The sequence below is a fragment of the Triticum aestivum genome, chromosome 1B (genome assembly GCF_018294505.1).
Source record: "Triticum aestivum cultivar Chinese Spring chromosome 1B, IWGSC CS RefSeq v2.1, whole genome shotgun sequence".
NCBI classification, from domain to species: domain Eukaryota; kingdom Viridiplantae; phylum Streptophyta; class Magnoliopsida; order Poales; family Poaceae; genus Triticum; species Triticum aestivum.
The window spans coordinates 668135130-668160723 of record NC_057795.1 but is presented as its reverse complement, the minus strand read 5'-3'; the positions used below and the strand labels follow the sequence as shown (position 1 = coordinate 668160723).

The window sequence follows — 25594 nt, the reverse complement described above, 5'->3', positions numbered from 1 at the left end:
TTTGTCCCAAGCGGACGGGTTGGACGGGACGAGTACTACTGTATCAAAGATGATACGGGCGGGCGGCGCACGTGGTACAGTCTGTTCAGGCTACTCTACCAACCATTCATAAATCAACTTCCAGTCCAGTGGGGTAGAGTCGGAGCAGAATCATTCTGCCTACCTAAGCCCCTGACAAGAGGAACATTCTCCGTTTGATCATTTACTAATTGTTCCACAATGAATGAACGCCGCTGAATCCGCGAAACATTCAATGGCCAACCTGCTGCATGATGTTGACAGGAATGAACGATCTTCGTCTCTCTTCTGCTTAAAAATGACCTTCACAATGTTCAGAACTTCAGAGACCAAGACATGCTGTAACTAAACCAGAGACCAAGATAATGCCAGGGCCTCAGCACAGATAATACCAAGATAATGCCTTGTTCTGTACCTATGTCAACATGAAAGAATTTAAATCTGGAGGTAATATCACTGGAAGTCATTGAACTTGCGCCGCACGTTCAGTTTGGTGCTAGAACTTTGAAAATACGGTTTTCTGGTCACATAACTTAACTCAAGCGTGCAGATACGGTCACACTACGCATATGCGGGCGTATACATGTGTATGGCCCCACTTGTCAGTGACTGATGGCGCTGGGCGCGATGTATTTTTACACAGAACACTCTGAAAATAATTATTTTCCGAAACGATCAACCACAGCGACATATTTTTTTTGCACAAAACACCCTCAAATTATTTTTTAAAGAAAAACAGGACCATGATACTGTACATATATGTATTTTGTCTAATATGGATAATCAACATATATGTACTTCACGGGGACTCATGTGGAGCTTAATTGAGCTGCGGGTACTACGGCCCATTTTGCGCGCACTATTTTTTAAAAGATAATTTGTAAGTAATAAAGGTACATTCACATATTTGTGTGTTAAAAAATATTATATATACAAATAATGATTAGTAGATAAAAACATTTAAATATACACTTGCGGCTTATATTTAGTTAATATGGACACTGATAATATTTATTAGATAAATATTTTAAAAAAAATTCAAAAGAATACACTTGAGGCTTATATTTAAATTATAAAATATGATGAACACAATCATTTACTAAATATTTATGACTATTCACTTGTGTAAATTTTTTATTCATGACTTATATTCAACAAAGTTATATAACTTACATATTAGCCACGACTGAATATTCTTTTAACAGTTCAAATTTTAAATTATTAATATTTTTAATTATACAAACATTGAACTATACAAAATGTGCGTATATATAATTATTGAAATGTTTGTATAATTAAAATAATATTTTTGAAAACCAAATATGCAATACGCACATTTATATAGTACACATGTTTATATATATTTTTAAATACCTCAGATAAAATGGGCCGCAGTCTCCATAGCCTATTTAAACTTCACATGCATCCTCGTTTAATATATATAAGTTCCTGATCCATTTTAGACATCCAGATCTGACCGGTTGTAGTGTCTAGATTGTATTGATTTAAAAAGTTGGTTGTAGGTTCAAGTCCTAGTAGATTCTTTTTGGTGTTAAATTTTTGCATTTGCATTCTCGGGTTAAAAAATAGTTGCTCGTCTGTTCGAGTCCTGGCATGCCATTTTTGTTGTTAATGTTCGCATATATGTGCAGTATTGTGGTCCTGTTTTCTGTAAATAAAAGAAGTTTTAATGTTCGCATATATGTGCAGTATTGTGGTCCTGTTTTCTGTAAATAAAAGAAGTTTTAATGTTCGCATATATGTGCAGTATTGACTTATTGCGGGCCTGTTTTCTGTAAATAAAAAAAGTTAAGGTGTTTTCTATAAAAATACATCGCTGCGCTTCACTTCTTCCACAAATAAAAAAATTTCAGGGTGTCCTGTGTAAAATACGTCGCGCCTAGTGCCATTCGTCACTGACGAGTGGGGCCATACACATTGATATGTCTGTATACGCGTACTGTGACCGTATCTGCACGCTTGAGTCAAGTTAGGTGACCACAAAACCGTATTTTCAAAGTTTTAGCACAAAACTGAACATGCAACGCAAGTTCTATGACTACCGGTGATATTACCTCTTAAATCTGCAAATTCATCAACACATGATCGAACGGATGCCGGTCTGTTCTTGTCTAAGATCACAATCAGCACATCTCAAAAAAAAAAGATCACAATCAGCAGCACCACCTTCTTGCTCAAGAGATATAGGTAATACTCCCTCCGTCCGAGAATACTTGTCATCAAAATGGATAAAAAAAGATGTATCTAGAACTAAAATACATCTAGATACATCCCCTTTTATTCATTTTGATGACAAGTATTTCCGGATGGAGGGAGTACAATATATCATAAACTAGCTAGTAAGCACACAGGAACATTGATAGATATGATTTCCATATGACAGAGAATATGAATGAAAAATGATAAAGGAATAAAACCATTTGAGGCGTATAAATCAAGGACACTATGATAGCAGAAGAAAAAAATCGATTGGACATGACAAATACATGCTCCATACTTCAGTCGACAGACCCAATAATACACTGCCTGTAATCAGCATGAATGAATCCCTTTTAATAATTTGTCATGTAACCAAAAATAGAGATTGACCCCTCCTATGGTGAAATGGTAAATCCGCAGCAATGGCTAAAAGAGACAACAAATGTACATACAACAACACAGCAGGCATATAGTATCTCATCACCACTCTGCTACTACTGGACTGGAGTAGTAAAACTTACCGCAGGGACAGGGTCAGGGCAGGATGGGGTCCAGATCCCTCCTCAAGTACACAGACCACCAACCAATCAATCAAAACGATGAAGAAGATGAGGGCAGAGTTGCATTCATACGGATCAGAGCAGACTCGCACCACGCCTGGAGATTCATTCTTGCACATCTATGCATCTGGTAATTGACCATAAATGGATTTGAATTGATCCATGCTATGCTCGGGTTTCTGTATCTGGAAGAGCTCCATTAATGGCGACGGGCGCGGATGCTATTGCTGCTGCTGCTACTTGTGGGTGTGGGTGTGGGTGGGGAAGCCGTCGACGAGCTCCACGGGGTAGCGGTCGATGCAGTCGTCCCAGGGGGTGCTGGGCGACGGCTTGACGTTGCGCAGGGCGTGCCACACCGCGCTGTTGCACTTGAACCCGCTGCCGAAGGCGATCTGCCAGATGCGGTCGCCGCGCCGGACCCGGCCCTTGGCCTCCATGTAGGCCAGCTCGTACCAGATGGAGCTGCTGGAGGTGTTGCCGAACCGGTGCAGCGTCATCCGGGACGCCTCCACGTGCACCGGCTGCAGCTGCAGGTTCTTCTCCAGCTCGTCGATCACCGCGCGCCCGCCGGCGTGGATGCAGAAGTGCTCGAACGCCAGCTTGAAGTCCGGGATGTAGGGCTTCACCTTGGCGTTGAAGAGCTTCTTGGACACCAGCGTGGCGAAGAAGAGCAGCTGCTCGCTGAAGGGGAGCACCAGCGGCCCCAGCGTGGTGATGTTGGTCTTGAGCGCGCCGCCGGCGATCGCCATCAGGTCCTTGGACAGGGACACGCCCGTCTTGCCCTCGCCGTCCTGCTCCTGGTACACGCAGTTGAAGGCCTTGTCGTCGGCGCCCTTGTGCGTGCGCACCACGTGCTTGAGGCTGTACTTTGCGCGCCGGCGGTCGGCGCCGCGGTTGGAGAGGAGCACCGCGGAGCAGCCGACGCGGAAGAGGCAGTTGGGGATGAGCATCGACTTGCGGTTGCCGAAGTACCAGTTCTGCGTGATGTTCTCCGTGCTCACCACCACGGCGTAGGTGCCGCGGTGCACCTGGAGCATGTCCCGGGCCAGGTCGATGGCGATGACGCCGGCGCTGCAGCCCATGCCGCCGAGGTTGAAGCTCCGGACGTTGCCCCTGAGCTTGTACCGGTTGACGATCATGGCGGAGAGCGAGGGCGTCGGGTTGAAGAGGCTGCAGTTGACGACGAGGATGCCGACGTCCTTGGGCTTGACGCCGGTGGCGGCGAAGAGGCTGTCGAGCGCGCCGAACATGACGGACTCGGCCTCGGCGCGGGCGTTGGCCATGGTGGGCTCGGGCGGGATGGCGTGCATGCCCTCGGGGCAGTAGGTCTCCTCGCTGAGGCCGGAGCGCTCGAGGATCTTGCGCTGGAACTCGAGGGCGTCGTCGGAGAAGCCGCAGAGCGCCGAGTGGCGGAGGAACTCCTGGAAGCCGACCTTGAGGTGGTCGGGCGCCTTGTAGCAGGCGAAGTCGACGAGGTAGACCGGGCGCGGGCGGGTGAGCGCGTACACGGTGGCGCCGAAGACGAGGACGGCGGAGAGCACGAGCACCGAGACGAGGTTGTACTGGAGGTGCAGCCAGAGCTGGCGGAGGTCGTCGGGGTCGGTGCGGCCGGCCTCGAGCACGATGACGGCCATGAGCGGCAGCAGCAGCAGCGTGATGAGGTGGGTGATGAGGTAGTGGTACCCGAGCTTCACGTACTTGAGGTTCACGCTCTGGAGGAAGTCCGGCAGCCGGCGGTGGCTGGGCGTGGTCGCCGCCGTCGCCGCCTCCGTCGGCGCGGCCGCGGCCGGCGGCGGAGCGATGCCTCCGTTCATCGCCCCCCTCCCCGGATCGCTCGCGCGCGCGGCTAGATCTGGATGCGGAATCTGGACTGGGCAGTCAAAGGCGGATGGGTGGATGGGTGGATGCCGATGCGTGGACCTCGTGCGGATGGGAGGCGTTACTGGCGATGCTCGACGACGCCTGTGAGTTGGAGTGGTGGTGGGAGGGGTTGACGGTGGCCGGCGGGGAGGGGGGCGGCGGTGCCGGCCGGTGGAGGGGGAGGATCCGGCGGCGGCGGAGGAGGAGGCGGAGGCCGTTGTTGGCAGGGTGGGAGGGGATAAATAATCGGCGAGGTGGGAGGAGAGTCCAGAGGAGGGTTTTTTGGCTCGGTTCCATTTTGCAGGGGCGCCCTCGAAGAATGTGACATTTCAGTTACTTTTGTTTTTTTGGACGCTGGCATTTCGGTCACTGATTTTGCTGGTTTTCTTTTAGTAAAAGAAATGATTTTATATACTACTTTTATCCGCCATGCACAATTGGCTTTTATTTGAAACTATTTTTTTGAACAATTAAGAATGCATTAGCTAATGTTTTTATCTGACTTTTTTCAATTGTTTTGCTATTGCTCATACAGCTAGCGCATAATTATTCCTAGGCGTGATTTGAAGGTAAGAAAGCGCTACTTTTTTTTGAAAATCCCTTTTGGAGGCCGAGCTTCAACGAGGCCGGTTTTTGAAAAATTTCAAAATCGTCCAAATTCATATTTTTACGTACAAAAATTTATGAAAAAATAGATATACATGGTGGCATAATGCATAAATGTGTAAATTTTCAGGACAAAATTTTGAATTTTCCAAAAAAGACGGCCTCCATGGAGGCCGAGAGCCAAAACACTTCACTCCTATTTTTTTTTCAGTTCACTGAGCTGTAGCCTTTGAGAAAAGACTATACAACTGCATAGCCCCATGAACTTGCGTATAAATGTTTATCCCTCCGAGAGAAAAACAATCCAGTCTCACCAAAAACCTAATGTGTTTTTTTTTTCAAAACATGTAAGAGCTCTGGCCTCTATTCATCGAGGAAAAGAAAGAAGGTACACAAATGATCACATCACGGAGAAATGGCCGGTTTAGACGGCCCACTCCACCCACAGACGAACCTATGAGGTGTCGAGGACTACCATTGCGATGTTCTTATGTGGGGATCGGAAAAACAAGGTTGTAGTAGTTATCAAAGAATTAAGCTCCTTGCACTCGGATTCATGATAGATTCGCGCATCGGCATTCGCCTTGACGTGTGGTAGCAGCAACAAACCAACAACACGTACTCCCTCCGTCCGTAAATGCTTTGCCGAACAAAGGGAGTACAAACTAGTGAAAAGTTTTTTCCCCTCGTAACCTAAAAACCCTCTCGGGCGATTAGGGTTTCGCGGTGGACTCGACGGCGGCCGCCAGATCTGATCGGCGGGCCGCACCTAGCACTCCGGCGAGGGATGGAGACGGCGTCCGCGAGCGCAAGCACGGGGGCGACGCCTGAATCCCCTCGGACGGCCAGGGCAAAGCTGGAAGAAGCACTCGGGAAGTTAGGCATCACCGAAGAAGAGGCTACGCCTCTGATCATCGAGGATGCAGATGAGGGTCAGCCGAGGAAGTGGTTGATCGCGGGCAAGGTTCTTCACCGACAGATGCTCCATATCCATACGATCACCAACGCTCTTCGGCCGGCATGGGGTAATCCAAAAGGACTGCAATTCAGATCCATGGGAGATAACACGTTCGTGGCGGAGCTAGATTCACAGAGAGACCGTGACAGAATTTGGATGGGCTCGCCATGGCATATAAGCAAGAACGCTGTCATATTGGCAGACTTCGAGGATCACATGAGGCCTGATGAGGTTTCGTTTGAACGCCTCCACATGTGGATCAGAGTGCCTAATCTACCATATAATCTCAGGAACGAGGCATGGGGCAAGCTGATCGCACAACAGATTGACAAGAAAGCTTCAATGGTCCAGTTTGATCACGTGGGTGGATATTTGAGAGCAAGGGTTTCGATAGATGTCAATAAACCTCTTCGGAGGTGGATCTTGATCAACTCAGCCAAGAGGAAGAAGGAAGAGGCCTACGACATTCAGTATGAACATGTGCCGCACTTCTGTTTCTCTTGTGGCCGCCTGGGGCACAATGATGCGTTCTGCCCCACTCCGGGGCCTAGGGACAAGAATGGTGAACTTCCTTTTGGAGTGAAGCTGAGGGCACCTGAGGAGAGAAAGAAACCATCATCCGGTGAATATGAGCAGTCCTCGGGCCCGAGCAGCAGGCGTGAATCAAAGAACTCCAGCAACGCGGCGGACCCTCCTGAGGTGACCTCCCCTGTTAAAAATCGGTCGCAAGGAAAACGTAAAGAGGCACCTCAGAAGGTGTACCGCCCGGTTGTGCAGACTCTCCTCCTCACCAATAGCGCTGATGATGATCATGGGTCAAAAGGCGCAGCCATTGGAGAGGCGGTCCGTGAAGAGGATGGTGAGGAAAGTGGGAGGGAGAGGGAAACAAAGAAAAAGAAACCAACACCAGAAAATTCGGCAGCCTCCGATGGACGGGGCTGCCCATCCCAATGAGTATACTCAGCTGGAATTGCCGGGGGCTTGGGAACCCCGAGGCAATTCGAGAGCTTCGCAATGTGGTGAAGCAAGAAGGGCCCATCCTCGTCTTTGTCATGGAAACAAAGGTGAGGGCTACAAGGGTGGAGAACCTGAAATTCAGTTTAGGTTTTGATGGATGTTTTGCGGTGGACAGTGTGGGGCTGAGCGGAGGCATCGGACTCTTTTGGTCCAAGGATATATCCGTCAGCCTGACAAACTACAGTACCGACCATATTGATGTTGTGGTGCGGAAACGGATCCAGGGTGCAACGGAGTGGAGATTCACCGGCTTCTATGGCGCGCCAAGAGTTGGTGATCGTCACAACAGTTGGCGACTTCTACGTACCCTGCTCACAACCCCTCATGGAGCATGGGTTTGCATGGGAGACTTCAACGAGACCTTGTATGGGGATGAACACTTCAGTCGGGCAGCCCGACCAGAATGGCAAATGAGAGCGTTTCGTGAAGTGATCGAAGATTGTGCCTTCCAGGACTTGGGATGGACAGGTGTTCCTTATACTTGGGATAATCGACAGGCGGGAGCAGCCAATGTCAAAGCCCGTATCGACCGTGCTCTTGCCAACGAGGCTTTCCGGCAAATGTATGGACACACCCAGGTGCGTCACATAAGTGCAGCGGAATCAGATCATTGCTTTGTGAATCTAGTGTTCTCCGAGCAGCGGCGGAATGAAATTTCTAGAGGGACCCGACCTTTTCGATATGAAAACGTTTGGCAAACGCACCGTGAGTATGATACAGTGGTGGCGGAGTGCTGGAACGGCCAGCACCGCGCACCTGATATGCAAGGAATCCTTGATTCCTTGAACGTAATGCAAGGAAGACTTGCACCTTGGGGGCAGAAAGAGTTTGGCTGCCTGGCAAGGGTAGTTCGGAAGCTACGACAACGTTTGGAAAAACTCCGGAGACAATCTGTAGGGCGCGGGCCCTCTGATGCGGAGAAGAGCACAATGCTGAAATTAAGGGAGGCATTAAGGCAGGAGGAGATCTGGCTGCGGCAGCGCTCACGTGTGCTGTGGTTGAGAGATGGCGATCGCAACACTGAATACTTCCAAGCCCAAGCAAAACAGAGGTAGAGGATGAATAAGATCATGGGCCTTCGGAGATCAGATGGATCGGTCTGTGCGAATGCACAAGAGGATAAAGAGGAAATCATGGGTTTCTACCAACATCTTTATACCTCGCAGGGTATCTCTGATCCCAGCGAGTTATTATCACATGTACCTGCCCGTGTCACGCCGGGCATGGATATGGCTATGGAAAAGCCTTTCGAACCAACCGAGGTGCGTAAGGCTCTGTTTCAGATGCACCCATCAAAGGCACCAGGAGTCGATGGCTTCACGGCTGGTTTCTTCCAAAAGCATTGGAAACTTCTTGGTGACGAGGTGACAACTGCGGTTTTGGAATTTTTAAATGGTGGGGAGTTACCAGTGGGCTTGAACGACACCTCGATCACACTAATTCCTAAGGTGCGGAACCCACAAACTATCTCACAGTATCGACCCATATCGTTATGCCCGGTTCTGTACAAGCTGGCTGTCAAGGTCATTATCAACAGGATGCGGGATTTCATGGACGAGCTTATCAGTGAGGAGCAAAGTGCCTTTGTCCCCGGACGCCTCATCACTGACAACGTTTTGGTTGCTTTCGAGAGCATGCATGCCATGCGACGAAGGAGGAAGGGGAAGAACCACTCTTGCGCAATCAAACTTGATATGATGAAAGCGTATGACCGTGTTGAATGGAGCTATTTGGAAGCTATTCTATCCAAGATTGTTTTTGGCGCTGTTCTTGTTAGACTTGTTATGAAGTGTGTAACGTCAGTGTGTTTCTCAGTACGCGTTAATGGAGAACTTTTGCCCTTCTTCAACCCAACTCGGGGTTTGCGGCAGGGCTGCCCGATGTCGCCGTTTCTTTTTCTACTCTGTGCAGAAGGTTTTTCTTCCTTGCTCAAATTCTATGGCACAGTGGATAGAGGGATACGAGTCAACTTTCACGCCCCATGGGTAAATCATCTGCTTTTTGCACATGACAGTCTCATCTTCATGAAGGCAGATACGATGAGTGCGAACAGGTTGAATGAAATCTTACGCATCTATGGTGCTGCTTCTGGTCAATGTGTCAACAGAGAGAAGAGTGCTATCTTCTTCAGCCCAAATACTTCATTGGACCAGCGACAGCTTATCAAGACCACACTGGATGTACACACTGAGACTTTCGGCGAGCGCTACCTTGGTCTCCCAACAGCCGTGGGAAGGATCACTAGCGGGACTTTCCAACATATCAGGGAAAGATCAAGAAGCTGCATGCAGGGATGGTCAGAGAGATTGTTTGCGTGCGCGGGAAGGGAAACTCTCATCAAATCCATCGCGCAAGCCATCCCCACTTTCAGCATGAGTGTTTTTCTGCTGACAAAGAAGGTATGCAAGAGCTTAACTTCCTGCATGGCCAAGTTTTGGTGGAGCAGCTCCATTGATAAACGGGCTCTGCACTGGATATCATGGAAACATCTCGCAACACCCAAGTGCAAAGGAGGAATGGGTTTCCGGGACCTCCGTCTATTCAACCTAGCAATGCTTGGCAAACAAGGATGGCGCCTCATGACAAATCCTAATACCTTGTGTGGTCGAGTTCTGAAAGGGAAATATTTTCCCAACTCTGAATTTATGCAGGCTTCAGCACCGGGCTCCTCCTCGGCCACTTGGAGGGCGATCATCGCCGGACGGGAAGCGCTGCGAACGGGGCTCATTATGCGGGTCGGCGATGGTTCTTCTATATCCATGTGGTCCGACCCATGGGTGCCCGGCATAGCCAACTTTATTCCCACTCCCAGGATAGCAAACTTGGTGTCAAAGGTCAGTGACCTTATCGATACGTACAACTGGACCTGGCGGCGGGACCTTATTCAAGAATCATTCCAGCCACTTGATGCGGCAGCAATCTTGAACATCCCACTCAGAACCGGCGGTGGCGAGGATTTTTTAGCATGGGCACATGAAGTTTCAGGCAACTATACCGTTAAATCGGCGTATCGAGCTCTAGTGACTCGCAACGAGCGTCAAGCTCAAGAGGAAGGGCAGGATACCGGAACTCCAATCGATGAGCAACAGGTATGGAGTAAGCTGTGGGAACTGAAGGTGCTGCCCAAGGTCAGGGTCTTTTATTGGCGGGTGTTGAGAGGCATCTTACCTGATGAATGCACTCTGCTATATCGACACCTTCGAGAACAAGAAACATGCAAGCTATGCATGGCTCATGATGAGGACTTGGAACATGCTCTACTCAGGTGCAACTACACAAAACAATTTTGGGAAGAGGCCGAGCAGTTGTTTGATTTCGAGATGCCTACACTACATCCACTCAACTGGGCAAAGGATGTTCTCTGCAGCGACACACTCACCACCAGGGACCGGTCGATACTCGTCTCTGTGATGTGGTCTATATGGCACTCAAGGAACAAGTTGACTCATGGCGAGGACAGGCTTGATCCGGCGAGCTCGGTTCGCCGCACAAGGGAGACACTAGCGCTACTGGATATACCCCGGCAGCAGGCGCTGATGTTGCCGGGACACGGTTGGCGGCCTCCAGACCCAGGATTCATCAAGATCAATACGGACGCAGCCATACACTTAGATGGAGGCAAGGGTGGTGCAGGAGGCGTCGCTCGGTCTTCGACCGCCTTCCAAGGAGCGTGGAGCAAGCCCTATCTAGGGGTCACAGATCCCCTCGTAGCCGAAGCTTTGGCGGTGCGGGACGGTGTGATCTTCGCCAAACTGAGGGGCTTCTCAAACGTAATCATGGAGATAGACTCTCTGGAGGTTGTGAACCTCTGGGCTACTCGCCTCGACTCTCGTTCGGTCGTGGCTCCTATTCTGTTAGATATTGGAGAGCTTATCACTAGTTTTTCATTTTTTGATATATGTCATGTTTAAGATCAGCTAATGAGCCGGCTCACATCTGTGCAAAACATGCTTGCACGATTGAGAGGACCGATAGTTGGCTCGATAACACTCCCGGTTTCCTGGTCAGTGCCCTGTTGGCGGACTGCCCAGCGAACACCTTTCATTAATAAAGCTCTCTATTAGCCTGCAAAAAAAAACTAGTGAACTCCGGCGTAATTGTGCCGCCGTAAATGCCTTCAAGTCTTGTAAGAAGGCAAGGAACAACTTTTGATGTCCCGCTTCAGCTTGCCATCATGTAATTGATCTCGTTGCAACACACTCCCTCCGTCGCAAAAAATAAGTGTCTATTGTGGGGCGGATGGAGTATGTTTTTTTACAGCTTGTTGGAACGGTGTTTTTCCATGTGTGATTTTTGCCACCCAGTTCACGAGCTTGGTTGGCTAACCGCAACGACAAGGAGAGATAACCGATTTAGCTTGAAGGTGGAAGAAGAGAAGAAGCGGCGGACAGGGACACGCACGAGGCGACCGGGCTGGGCCAGACGCGGAAATATGCGTGGCGAGCAGGACGTGCGCGCAAAGGGTGGCAGGCACAAAACAAAGGCAAAAAATGAAATGAAAAGCGAATCTGGAGCCGGAGTGCTGCGCAGGAGGAGCGACCTCCCGGCGCCCACTGCCCAGGCAGGCTAGGCTGGCCCCTCGTGCCCCGTCCCTCGCACCGTGGTAGGAAGAAAATCATCTATGGCGCGGTCGTCCCGACGTGCTCTGGTCCGTGGTGACCGACGGCACGGAGGCGACGGACGCGCCGGCGGCGGCGAGGGCAGGCAACTAGCTGGACGGTTGTTCGGCGGTCACAGCGCACGGTGTTGACGATTGAGCTGGTCCGGAGGCTTCGTCCCGAGGACAAAACTCGCACCCGGTCGTTCGCTGGTCAGGTCGGCCGCGAGCGTACGCTACGTACGTAGACCGCCGCGCTCTGCTGATCTGATCAAAGGGAGGAAGGAATGGAGGAAAACAAGGGCGGCGGCTGACGCCTCGGACCGGAAAATTCAGGCGAGCTCGGCGCGGCAAGTTGGACCCAGGCACGCCGATGAGCACCGACCGACGAAAGGCGTATCCATCCCGTCCCCGTGAGCTCTCGCCTCTCGCTCTCCGTCTGTCTGTCTATCCGTGGCAACCACGACAAAGGACAAAAGATTCCCTCACCGTGTCGGGGCACGGGCAGTGGTAGTGGTAGTTCTGCTATGTGCGCATGAGATATGATTAAGAGCTACCACTTGCACTTAGCGCACAGGGTTAAGAGCTAGCAGGGGAAGGGTGGAAGAAATGCAGTGTGCGCCGGACCATGGCGACTACGGTGGATAGTGGCCGTGGCGTCGTGTCCGACATGACGAGCATGGAGTCATGGGCGAGCGACACTGTCGGCGAACTAGTTGCGGTGCTCGCGCAAAGACTGGCGACAGAGGAGGAGAATGCAGTGCTCGCGCCATGGTATCGTCAGTGCAGTGGACGAGAGAGGAGGCCGAGATGTTCGACGCCGGAAACGACTTCAGTGTAGTAGGAGAGAGAGGGGAGGCCAAAATGATCAACCCCGTCGGCGGCGCGGCGAACTGCAGTGTGCACAGAAGCAGAGGACACAAGAAAGCAGTGTGCGCGACATTGCATCATCGGTGCAGTAAGAGGACGACAGAGAGTAGGCCGAGATGAGCGACGCCGAAAACGACTCTCGTGTAGTAGGACGTGGGCAAGAAGATCAAGGGGAAGGGCTTCGACGTCAAGAGGGGCGAATAGGAGGGCTCTGAGCAAAGAACAGAGGAGCTCGACATGGCGGCGGCAGTGCATTAGACTGATATTCATAGAAAGATGAAGCTACGATCGTCGAAACAAAAAATTACAATACCAATGTTGTGAGGAACTGCAGGACCATGCTGCTGGTCAAAGGAAATTTCAAATGATCGATCGTGCGTGACGAATCTGACAAGAATAGCTCCAAACGGGAACACGAAATTAAGAATTTATGGCCGACAAAACTACAAACCAGTCGCCTGAATGGAACCGGAGCATCACGGTGCATTTTTTCGTGTAGAGCTTTTTTTTAGAAAAGGAGGATGACTCCCGGCCTCTGCATCTGGGCGATGCATACGGCCACTTTATTAATTATTCTCACAAGACCTTACAAAGTGATGCAATAGTAAGACTAAAGCCACCGTCTAAGCAACAGACTGTCGCTACACCTATCCAGCTGATGAAGGGGCGCAGATAGCCTGGGCCTAGTACCAAACAGACATCGCAGCCAAGCCTAACATCTAAGACCTGAGACCCCAACCTAGCCACTTGCCGAGTCTGGGGCACACACTGGTCCGGCCTGCTCTTAGAGGTCGCCGCCGCCAACTGCCACCGCTCCATCTTCAGAACTGTACTGAAGCATCAACCTTGCTCGGTCTAGCTATCGTCGACGCCACCACGGCGCCCAACGGCACCTCCTCCCTGCGCGCAAACAGCTGAGCACGTCGCGGTCGCCACTGATACACCTCAGCGCCATGCTGCCAGGTACCACCAGCCGACACAGCTTGAAATCCTTGGAAGATCTGTCATGTGTAGCACCTGCCGACCAGGCATGACAAAGCGTAGCACCTGTCGGTCAGGCATGACTTGACATCTCCACCGAAGCTCCGTGCAAGACGAAGCCGCTCCATCTCCTGCCTCTGACTTCCAGCGTTGCTCCACAAACAATGCTCCCAAGAGAGAAACGATACCACAGTGCCGCTATCGTCCGATCTGGAAAACCAGATCATAGGGTTTTCCCTGGAGCAACACGAGTGGGTTGACAGTAGTTACAGAACGATGTCTTCATCAAGGTAACTGCGCAGAACGCCGCCATCGTCCGCCATCGGCTCGGTTTTCACCGACAACTATGTCTCCCCGACTCGTAGCCGGGACTAGATTATAGATCTCGAGATCCGATCATCCAGTCTCAGGTCGACCACCTCCGACGTAGGAGATGACCACCACCGCCATAATCCTCGTGATGCGATGCAGACCCGGAGTGCTTCAGCGAGCCGTCGCCGAATCCGATGAGATGCAGCGGCTTGAGTGTTGGGGAACGTAGCAGAAATTTAAAATTTTCCTACGTGTCACCAAGATCTATCTACGGAGAAACTAGCAACGAGGGGAAGGAGAGTGCATCTACATACCCTTGTAGATCGCTAAGTGGAAGCGTTCAAGTGAACGGGGTTGATGGAGTCGTACTCGTCGTGATTCAAATCACCGATGATCCTAGTGCCGAACGGACGGCACCTCCGCGTTCAACACACGTACAGCCCGGTGACGTCTCCCACGCCTTGATCCAGCAAGGAGAGAGGGAGAGGTTGAGGAAGACTCCATCCAACAGCATCACAACGGCGTGGTGGTGATGGAGGAGCGTGGCAATCCAGCAGGGCTTCGCCAAGCACCACGGGAGAGGAGGACGACTTGGGAGAGGGGGAGGGCTGCGCCAGAACTTCGTCTCAAGCTCCCATGCGTCTCCCCACTATATATAGGGGTGGAGGGGCTGGTTTCTTGCCCTCCAAGTCCATTGGGGCGTTGGCCAAGGTGGGAGGAAAGAAATCCCATCATTTCCTTCCCCACCGATTGTTATCCCCCTTTTTTAGGAATCTTGATCTTATCCCTTTGGGATATGATCTTATTCCTTCTAAGGGGGGATCTTGGTGCGCCTTGACCAGGGGTGTGGGGCCCTTCCCCCACTACCCACGTCCATGTGGGTCCCCCCATGCAGGTGGGCCCTACTCCGGAACCTTCTAAAACCTTCCCGGTACAATACCGAAAAATCCCGAACATTTTCTGGTGGCCAAAATAGGACTTCCCATATATAAATCTTTACCTCCGGACCATTCCGGAACTCCCCGTGACGTCCGGGATCTCATGGGACTCTGAACAACATTCGGTAACCACATACAAACTTCCTTTATAACCCTAGCGTCATCGAACCTTAAGTCTGTAGACCCTACGGGTTCGGGAGACATGTAGACATGACCGAGACGTTCTCCGGTCAATAACCAACAGCGGGATCTGGATACCCATGATGGCTCCCACATGTTCCACGATGATCTCATCGGATGAACCACGATGTCAAGGACTTAATCAATCCCGTATTCAATTCCCTTTGTCTATCGGTATGTTACTTGCCCGAGACTCGATCGTCGGTATCCAATACCTTGTTCAATCTCGTTACCGGCAAGTCACTTTACTCGTTCCGTAACACATCATCCCGTGATCAACTCCTTGGTCACATTGCGCATATGATGATGTCCTACCGAGTGGGCCCAGAGATACCTCTCCGTTTACACGGAGTGACAAATTCCAGTCTCGATCCGCATAAAACAATAGATACTTTCGGAGATACCTGTAGTGCACCTTTATAGTCACCCAGTTACGTTGTGACGTTTGATACACCCAAAGCACTCCTACGGTATCCAGGAGTTACACGCTCTCATGGTCGAAGGAAGAGATACTTGACATTGGCAAAGCTCTAGCAAATGAACTACACGATCTTTTGTGCTAGTCTTAGGATTGGGTCTTGTCCATCACATCATTCTCCTAATGATGTGATCCCGTTATCAACGACATCCAATGTCCATAGCCAGGAAACCATGACTATCTGTTGATCACAACGAGCTAGTCAACTAGAGGCTCACTAGGGACATATTGTGGTCTATGTATTCACACGTGTATTACGATTTCCGGATAATACAGTTATAGCATGAATAAAAGACAATTATCATGAACAAGGAAATATAATAATAACACTTTTATTATTGCCTCTAGGGCATATTTCCAACAGTCTCCCACTTGCACTAGAGTCAATAATCTAGTTCACATCGCCATGTGATTAACACTCACAGGTCACATCGCCATGTGACTAATACCCAAGAGTTTTAGGTTTGATCATGTTGCTTGTGAGAGAGGTTTTAGTCAACGGGTCCGAACCTTTCAGATCCGTGTGTGCTTTACAAATCTCTATGTCATCTCCTAGATGTAGCTACCACGCTCTATTTGGAGCTATTCCAAATAACTGTTCTACTTGGAGCTATTCTAAATTGTTGCCCCATAATACGTATCCGGTATCTCTTCTTAGAGCTATCCGGATAGGTGTTAAGCTTGCATCGACGTAACCTTTACGACGAACTCTTTTACCACCTCCATAATCGAGAAAATTCCTTAGTCCACTAGTTACTAAGGATAACTTTGACCGCTGTCTGTGATCCATTCTTGGATCACTCTTGTACCCCTTGACTAACTCATGGCAAGGCACACTTCAGGTGCGATACACAGCATAGCATACTGTAGAGCCTATGTCTTAAGCATAGGAGACGACCTTAGTCCTTTCTCTCTATTCTGCCATGGTCAAGCTTTAAGTCTTAACTTTGTACCTTACAACTCAGGCAAGAACTTCTTCTTTGCCTGATCCATCTTGAATACCTTCAAGGTCATGTCAAGGTATGTGCTCATTTGAAAGTATTATTAAGCATTTTGATCTATCCTTATAGATCTTGATGCTCAATGTTCAAGTAGCTTAATCCAGGCTTTCCATTGAAAAACACTTTCAAAATAACCCTATATGCTTTCCAGAAATTCTACGTCATTTCTGATCAACAATATGTCAACAACATATACTCATCAGAAATTCTATAGTGCTCCCACTCACTTCTTTGAAAATACAAGTTTCTCATAAACTTTGTATAAACCCAAAATCTTTGATCATCTTATCAAAGTGTACATTCCAACTCCGAGATGCTTTACTCCAGTCCTTAGAAGGATCGCTGGAGCCAGCTTACCTTTTAGCATCCTTAGGATTGACAAAAACTTTCTGATTGTATCATATACAACCTTTCCTTACGAACACTGGTAAGGAAACTCGTTATGACATCCATCTGCCAGATTTCATAAATTCAGCTAACGCTAACATGATTCCGACGGACTTTAAGCATCGCTACGGATGAGAAAATCTCATCATAGTCAACTCCTTGAACTTGTGAAAAACTCTTCGCCACAAGTCAAGCTTCACAGACGGTGACATTACCGTCCACGTCCGTCTTCTTCTTAAAGATCCATTTATCTCAATGGCTTGCCGATCATCGGGCAAGTCCGCCAAAGTCCATGCTTTGTTCTGATACATGGATCCTATCTCGGATTTCATGGCTTCTAACCATTTGTCGGAATTTGGGCCCACCATCGCTTCTCCATAACTCGTAGGTTCATTGTTGTCTAGCAACATGACCTTCAAGACATGATTACTGTACCACTCTGAAGCAGTACACATCCTTGTCACCCTACGAGGTACGGTAGTGACTTGATCCGAAACTATAAGCTTCCACTTCAATTGGTGTAGGTGCCACAGGAACAACTCTTTGTGCCCTGCTATACACTAGTTGAAATGACGGTTCAATAACCTCATCAAGTCTCCACCATCCTCCCACTCAATTCTTTCGAGAGAAACCTTTCCTCGAGAAAGGACCTGATTCAAGAAACAATCCTTTATTGCTTTTGGATCTGAGACAGGAGGTATACCCAACTGTTTTGGGTGTCCTATGAAGATGCATTTATCCGCTTTGGGTTCTAGCTTATCAGCCTGAAACTTTTTCACATAAGCGTCGTAGCCCCAAACTTTTAAGAAACGACAGCTTAGGTTTCTCTAAACCATAGTTCATACGGTGTCACCTCATCGGAATTACGTGGTGCCCCCTTTTTAAAGTGAGTGTGGTTGTCTCTAATGCCTAACCCATGAACGATAGTGGTAATTTGATAAGAGAAATCATGGTACGCATCATATCCAATAGGGTGCAACTATGATGTTCGGACACACCATCACACTATGGTGTTCTAGGCGGTATTAATTGCGAAACAATTTCCACAATGTCTTAATTGTGTACCAAAACTCGTAACTCAGATACTCATCTCTATGATCATATCATAGACATTTTATCCTCTTGTCACAATGATCTTCTACTTCACTCTGAAATTACTTGAACCATTCAATAATTCAGACTTGTGTTTCATCAAGTAAATATTCTCAACATCTACTCGAATCATCTGTGAAGTAAGAACATAACAATATTCACTGCATGCCTCAGCACTTATTGGACTGCACACATCAAAATGTGTTACTTCCAAAAAGTTGCTATCTTGTTCCATCTTACTGAAAACGAGGCTTTTCAGTCATCTTGCCCATGTGGTATGATATGCATATCTCAAGTGATTCAAAATCAAGTGAGTCCAAACGATCCATTTGCATGGAGTTTCTTCATGCATATACACCAATAGACATGGTTCGCATGTCTCAAACTTTTCAAAAACGAGGAGTCCAAAGATCCATCAACATGGAGCTTCTTCATGCGTTTTATACCATTATGACTTACATGACAGTGCCACAAGGAAGTGGTACTATCATTACTTTCTTATATCTTTTGGCATGAAAATGTGTATCACTACGATCGAGATTCAATAAACCATTCAGGTTTAATACTAATCTTGATGGTAGAGGGAGCGTGTGATGCTTGATCATATCAACATTGGAAACACTTCCAACACATATCGTCAGCTCACCTTTAGCTAGTCTCCTTATATTTCGTAGCTTTTATTTCGAGTTACTAACACTTCGCAACCGAACCGGTATCTAATACCCTGGTGCTACTAGGAGTACTAGTAAAGTACACATTAACATAACGTATATCCAATATACTTCTATCGACCTTGCCAGCCTTCTTATCTACCAAGTATCTAGGGTAATTCTGCTCCAGTGGTTGTTCCCCTTATCACAGAAGCACTTAGTCTCGGGTTTGGGTTCAATCTCGGGTTTCTTCACTGGTGCAGCAGCTGATTTGCCGTTTCATGAAGTATCCCTTTGTTCCCTTGCCCTTCTTGAAAACTAGTGGTTTCACCAACCATCAACAATTGATGCTCCTTCTTGATTTCTACTTTCGCGGTGTCAAACATCACGAGTATTTCAAGGATCATCATATCTATCCCTGATATGTTATAGTTCATCACGAAGCTTTAGCAGCTTGGTGACTTTGGAGAACCATCACTATCTTATCTGGAAGATCAACTCCCACTTGATTCAAGTGATTGTTGTACTCAGACAATCTGAGCACAAGCTCAACAATTGAGGTTTTCTCCTTTAGTTTGCAGGCTAAGAAAATCGTCGGAGGTCTCATACCTCTTGACGTGAGCACGAGCCTGAAATCCCAATTTCAGCCCTCGAAACATCTCATATGTTCCGCGATGTTTCGAAAACGTCTCTGGTGCCTCTGCTTAAACCATTTAACTGAACTATCACGTAGTTATCAAAACGTGTATGTTCGATGTTTGCAACATCCACAAACGACGTTTGGGGTTTGGCACACTGAGCGGTGCATTAAGGACATAAGCTTTCTAGTGTCCGCATAATTGCTACTGTCAACTTTCAACTATATTTTCTCTAGGAACATATCTAAACAGTGGAACTAAAGCGCGAGCTTACGACATAATTTGCAAAAGGTCTTTTGACTATGTTCAGGATAATTAAGTTCATCTTATGAACTCCCACTTAGATAGACATCCCTCTGGTCATCTAAGTGATCACATGATCCGAGTCAACTAGGCCGTGTCCGATTATCACGTGAGACGGACTAGTCATCATCGGTGAACATCTTCATGTTGATCGTATCTACTATACGACTCATGCTCGACCTTTCGGTCTCCGTGTTCCGAGGCCATGTCTGCACATGCTAGGCTCGTCAAGTTAACCCTAAGTGTTTTCGCTGTGTAAAACTGTCTTACACCCGTTGTATGTGAACGTAAGAATCCATCACACCCGATCATCACGTGGTGCTTAGAAGCGACGAACTGTAGCAACGGTGCACAGTTAGGGGAGAACACTTCTTGAAATTTTGTACGGGATCATCTTATTTACTACCGTCGTCCTAAGTAAACAAGATGCATAAACATAATAAACATCACATGCAATTATATAGTTGTGACATGATATGGCCAATATCATATAGCTCCATTGATCTCCATCTTCGGGGCTCCATGATCATCTTGTCACCGGCTTGACACCATGATCTCCATCATCGTGTCTTCATGAAGTTGTCACGCCAACGACTACTTCTACTTCTATGGCTAACGCGTTTAGCAATAAAGTAAAGTAAGTTACATGGCGTTGTTCAATGACACGCAGGTCATACAAAAAATAAAGACAACTCCTATGGCTCCTGCCGGTTGTCATACTCATCGACATGCAAGTCGTGATTCCTATTACAAGAACATGATCAATCTCATACATCACATATCATTCATCACATTCTTCTGGCCATATCACATCACATAGCATACCCTGCAAAAACAAGTTAGACGTCCTCTAATTGTTGTTTGCATGTTTTACGTGGCTGCTATGGGTTTCTAGCAAGAACGTTTCTTACCTACGCAAGACCACAACGTGATATGCCAATTGCTATTTACCCTTCATAAGCACCCTTTTCATCGAATCCGTTCCGACTAAAGTGGGAGAGACTGGCACCCGCTAGCCACCTTATGCACCAAGTGCATGTCAATCGGTGGAACCTGTCTCACGTAAGAGTACGTGTAAGGTCGGTCCGGGCCGCTTCATCCCACAATACCGTCGAAACAAGATTGGACTAGTAACGGTAAGAATATTGAACAACATCAACGCCCACAACTACTTTGTGTTCTACTCGTGCAAAGAATCTACGCAATAGACCTAGCTCATGATGCCACTGTTGGGGAACGTAGCAGAAATTTAAAATTTTCCTACGTGTCACCAAGATCTATCTATAGAGAAACTAGCAACGAGGGGAAGGAGAGTGCATCTACATACCCTTGTAGATCGCTAAGCGGAAGCGTTCAAGTGAACGGGGTTGATGGAGTCGTACTCGTCGTGATTCAAATCACCGATGATCCTAGTGCCGAACGGACGGCACCTCCGCGTTCAACACACGTACAGCCCGGTGACGTCTCCCACGCCTTGATCCAGCAAGGAGAGAGGGAGAGGTTGAGGAAGACTCCATCCAACAGCATCACAACGGCGTGGTGGTGATGGAGGAGCGTGGCAATCCAGCAGGGCTTCGCCAAGCACCACGGGAGAGGAGGACGACTTGGGAGAGGGGGAGGGCTGCGCCAGAACTTCGTCTCAAGCTCCCATGCGTCTCCCCACTATATATAGGGGTGGAGGGGCTGGTTTCTTGCCCTCCAAGTCCATTGGGGCGTTGGCCAAGGTGGGAGGAAAGAAATCCCATCATTTCCTTCCCCACCGATTGTTATCCCCCTTTTTTAGGAATCTTGATCTTATCCCTTTGGGATATGATCTTATTCCTTCTAAGGGGGGATCTTGGTGCGCCTTGACCAGGGGTGTGGGGCCCTTCCCCCACTACCCACGTCCATGTGGGTCCCCCCATGCAGGTGGGCCCCACTCCGGAACCTTCTAGAACCTTCCCGGTACAATACCGAAAAATCCCGAACATTTTCCGGTGGCCAAAATAGGACTTCCCATATATAAATCTTTACCTCCGGACCATTTCGTAACTCCTCGTGACGTCCGGGATCTCATCCGGGACTCCAAACAACATTCAGTAACCACATACAAACTTCCTTTATAACCCTAGCGTCATCGAACCTTAAGTGTGTAGACCCTACGGGTTCGGGAGACATGTAGACATGACCGAGACGTTCTCCGGTCAATAACCAACAGTGGGATCTGGATATCCATGATGGCTCCCACATGTTCCACGATGATCTAATCGTATGAACCACAATGTCAAGGACTTAATCAATCCCTTATTCAATTCCCTTTGTCTATCGGTATGTTACTTGCCCGAGACTCGATCGTCGGTATCCAATACCTTGTTCAATCTCGTTACCGGCAAGTCACTTTACTCGTTCCGTAACACATCATCCCGTGATCAACTCCTTGGTCACATTGCGCATATGATGATGTCCTACCGAGTGGGCCCAGAGATACCTCTCCGTTTACACGGAGTGACAAATCCCAGTCTCGATCCGCATAGAACAATAGATACTTTCGGAGATACCTTTAGTGCACCTTTATAGTCACCCAGTTACGTTGTGACGTTTGATACACCCAAAGCACTCCTACGGTATCCAGGAGTTACACGCTCTCATGGTCGAAGGAAGAGATACTTGACATTGGCAAAGCTCTAGCAAATGAACTACACGATCTTTTGTGCTAGTCTTAGGATTGGGTCTTGTCCATCACATCATTCTCCTAATGATGTGATCCCGTTATCAACGACATCCAATGTCTATAGCCAGGAAACCATGACTATCTGTTGATCACAACGAGCTAGTCAACTAGAGGCTCACTAGGGACATATTGTGGTCTATGTATTCACACGTGTATTACGATTTCCGGATAATACAGTTATAGCATGAATAAAAGACAATTATCATGAACAAGGAAATATAATAGTAACACTTTTATTATTGCCTCTAGGGCATATTTCCAACATTGAGGACGTAACGGCAGCCCGGGACGCGCCCCGGCCGCCATCTCGTACTACTCCCGCCGGGTGCAGCCAAGCCCCCCCGTGGCGCCCCGGCCGCCGCTGCCCGCCATCCACGTCGGGTGGGAGATCCAAATCAGGCCGCCGACGCCTCAGATCGAATCGAATCGAAGCACCGTTGTATAGATTAGAGCGACAAGGAAGAGAGGAGATTATAGAAGCTTAGTGAAGGTTGAAGAAGACCTCAAGTAATCACCTCGCATCCATATCGTCTCTACTCGTGCAAGGGCCCGCTCGCCTCGGCCTAGCTCGCAAGAAACTGCCGATCTGATAGTTTCCAGCAAGCCAGGCTGAGAGGTGCTTTTAAGTTCCGTGCTATGCAGCCCCAAGAGTGTATACACGCAATCAAATAGGCCGGATTCTTTCCACGCGGGCCTGATCGAGATGTATGCAGGCAACCAAACACGTCTTCTGTGTTTATGTTGATGCTGCTGCATTGGAGCAGCGGCTTGAATGTTGACACTCATTCATTCATTCATTCAATGTCCAACTGCTAAACAAAAACGATCCACAGGGAGAATGTTCTTGTCAGGAAGCAGATAGTACAGTACAGTGCTTCAGTCTCCACCGTGAGTTGAGTTATGACTGGCTGTGTCGTAATGCTGGGGTTCGTGCGTGGCTTTGCCAGGCTCTAGTCCTAGACTGGTGCTGCATGGGCCCATCATGCGAGCTCGGCTGCTTGTTAAAAATCCAATACTGACATGATTCATTATGATTTCGCTAAGATGTTACTCTCTCATTTCGGTTAATGTTTTGCTGGTTTATTTCATTTGTGAAATAATTTATAGAACCTGATTCACCGTTCATTGGCTTTTGGTTGAACTTATCTTTTTTCAAACAACTAAGATTTTACTAACATGATTCTTTATGCATTGGCTAATTTTTTTTTTCTTGTTTGTTCTGCAGTCGGAAATAAATCATCGTAGGTGTGATTTGAAGACGAGATTTGTGCAAAGACAAATGATATACTAATAGCCACCAATGTAGGCTATGAAAGCGTTATTTCTAAAATAAAACCCATATTGAGCTCATCCCAGTGACTTTGCGTAGAAATGTTTGCATATCGTTGTCACTTCTATTCCTGATGAGATTACTGGAGAGACTATGCCAGAGACTAATTTTGTCTATTTTGGACTAGCCCAATAGCAATATCAGAAATTCCTAATAAATCGTAGAGGCCCACGCAGCCCATTAGTGTAAGGCAAGAGTTGGGACTAAAGTTTAGTCCCATATTGCTAGTTTAGAGGGGGTTGGACCTCTTTATAAGGGAGGCTCTTTTCCCACTTGTATGAGCATGCGAATAAGAGGGACATCCACGCGCGCTCAGCCTCTCGCCTCCTTCTCTTGCGCCTATAAAAGGGAGAAGGGTGATAAGGTTTACGGACGCCCCGGACTCCGACGACTACTTCCCCGACGTCGACAACCTCCTCGACGACATGGAGGACACCGAGCCCAAGTCCAGTGCACCGGCCGACGACTACTTCCCCGATGTCGACAACCTCCTCGACGACATGGAGGACACCGAGCCCAAGTCCAGTGCACCGGCTGCTGTCTTGTACGTGTTCTTGTTTTTCCTGTTAGAGGTCCGGTCCTGTCACAGTTGCTTCTTCTAGTGTTTGCCCTAGACATGTTAGGATCTACCTCATATATGCATCTTGATCTACTGTCTGCTCTGGAGATCGATTCTACCTCATATATGCAGATATTATTTACCTTCTCTTTGTCAAATCGCATTACTTGTTTTATCACTGCTATACTAGTCATGCTTTATCTAGTATTTCTGTTAATAAAATCATTTGGTAAATTGCCCATATTTCCAACAATCCAAAAACCTTATTATAGGCAATTTACCCCGAGTGGTTTTGCTACTTTCATGAGACCTCCTATGTTTGAGGGTATCCACTATAAGAGGTGGCGCGTGAGAGCAGTCTTATGGTTTCAGACCATGAGCTGCTATGACGCCACTCTTGGCAAACCTGAAGGGGAGCAAGATGCCCAACAGGCACAAGCTTTTCAGAAAATGGATACCTTGTTTAAGGCTGCTCTCTTGAGTGTTCTTGGTGAGAACATTATTGATGCTTATGCGTCAATTGATAATGGAAAAGATATGTGGAATGCACTCGAGGCCAAGTTTGGGGTCTCGGATGCCGGCACTGAGCTGTACATCATGGAGCAATTCTATGATTACAGGATGACTGAAGAGCGCTCCGTGGTTGAGCAGGCTCATGAGATACATTCATTTGCTAGAGAACTTGGGCACTTCAATTGCATGCTACCGGACAAGTTTGTTGCCGGGGGTATCATCACTAAGCTTCCTCCTTCATGGAGGAACTTTGCTACCTTACTGAAGCATAAGAGACAGGAGTTTTCTGTTCCGGATCTCATTGGTACTCTTGATGTGGAAGAAAAAGCGAGAGCAAAGGACACACGTGCTCGAGGTATTGAGGGAGGATCTAGTGCCAATCTGGTACAGAAGAAAAACTTCCAGTCCCACAAGTTCAAAGAACAAGGGCAAGCTTGATGGTAAAGCAAAGTTTGATGGGGAGAACAAGGCTGTACAACACACGAACTTCAAGAAGAAGAGTGACAAGAAGAAAGGTGCTTGTCATGTGTGTGGAGATCCTGATCATTGGGCTCCTAGTTATCCTAATCGCTATGACAAGCGTCATCCTGGGAAAGGCGGCAAGACCGCTAATGTTGTCATTGGAGACATTGACATGAAGGATGCTGGGTATGGTATATTTTCCACTATTCTTTCAGTATGTCATTCTCTTGATTGGTTGATTGACACGGGTGCTAATGTGCATGTATGCGGTGATATTTCCATGTTTTCGTCTTATCAGACCGCAGGGACTTCAACCGTGCTAATGGGCAACGGTTCAAGTGCTTCTGTTCATGG

The 25594-nt window shown here is 48.1% G+C and overlaps 1 protein-coding gene across 1 annotated transcript; it reads right to left on the bottom strand.

Annotated features, from left to right (window-relative positions):
- Positions 1 to 2376: 2376 nt before the first annotated feature.
- On the bottom strand, positions 2377 to 4895 carry LOC123146880 (3-ketoacyl-CoA synthase 4). The gene has a single exon (XM_044566152.1). The coding sequence runs from the start codon at positions 4610 to 4612 to the stop codon at positions 3035 to 3037; it is 1578 nt and encodes a 525-aa protein (XP_044422087.1). The 5' UTR covers positions 4613 to 4895; the 3' UTR covers positions 2377 to 3034.
- Between the last annotated feature and the right edge of the window lie 20699 nt (positions 4896 to 25594).

Coding starts and splice junctions, on each gene's coding strand:
- LOC123146880 (XM_044566152.1), bottom strand. CDS start 4,612: ATGAACGGAGGCATCGCTCCGCCGCCGGCCGCGGCCGCGCCGACGGAG.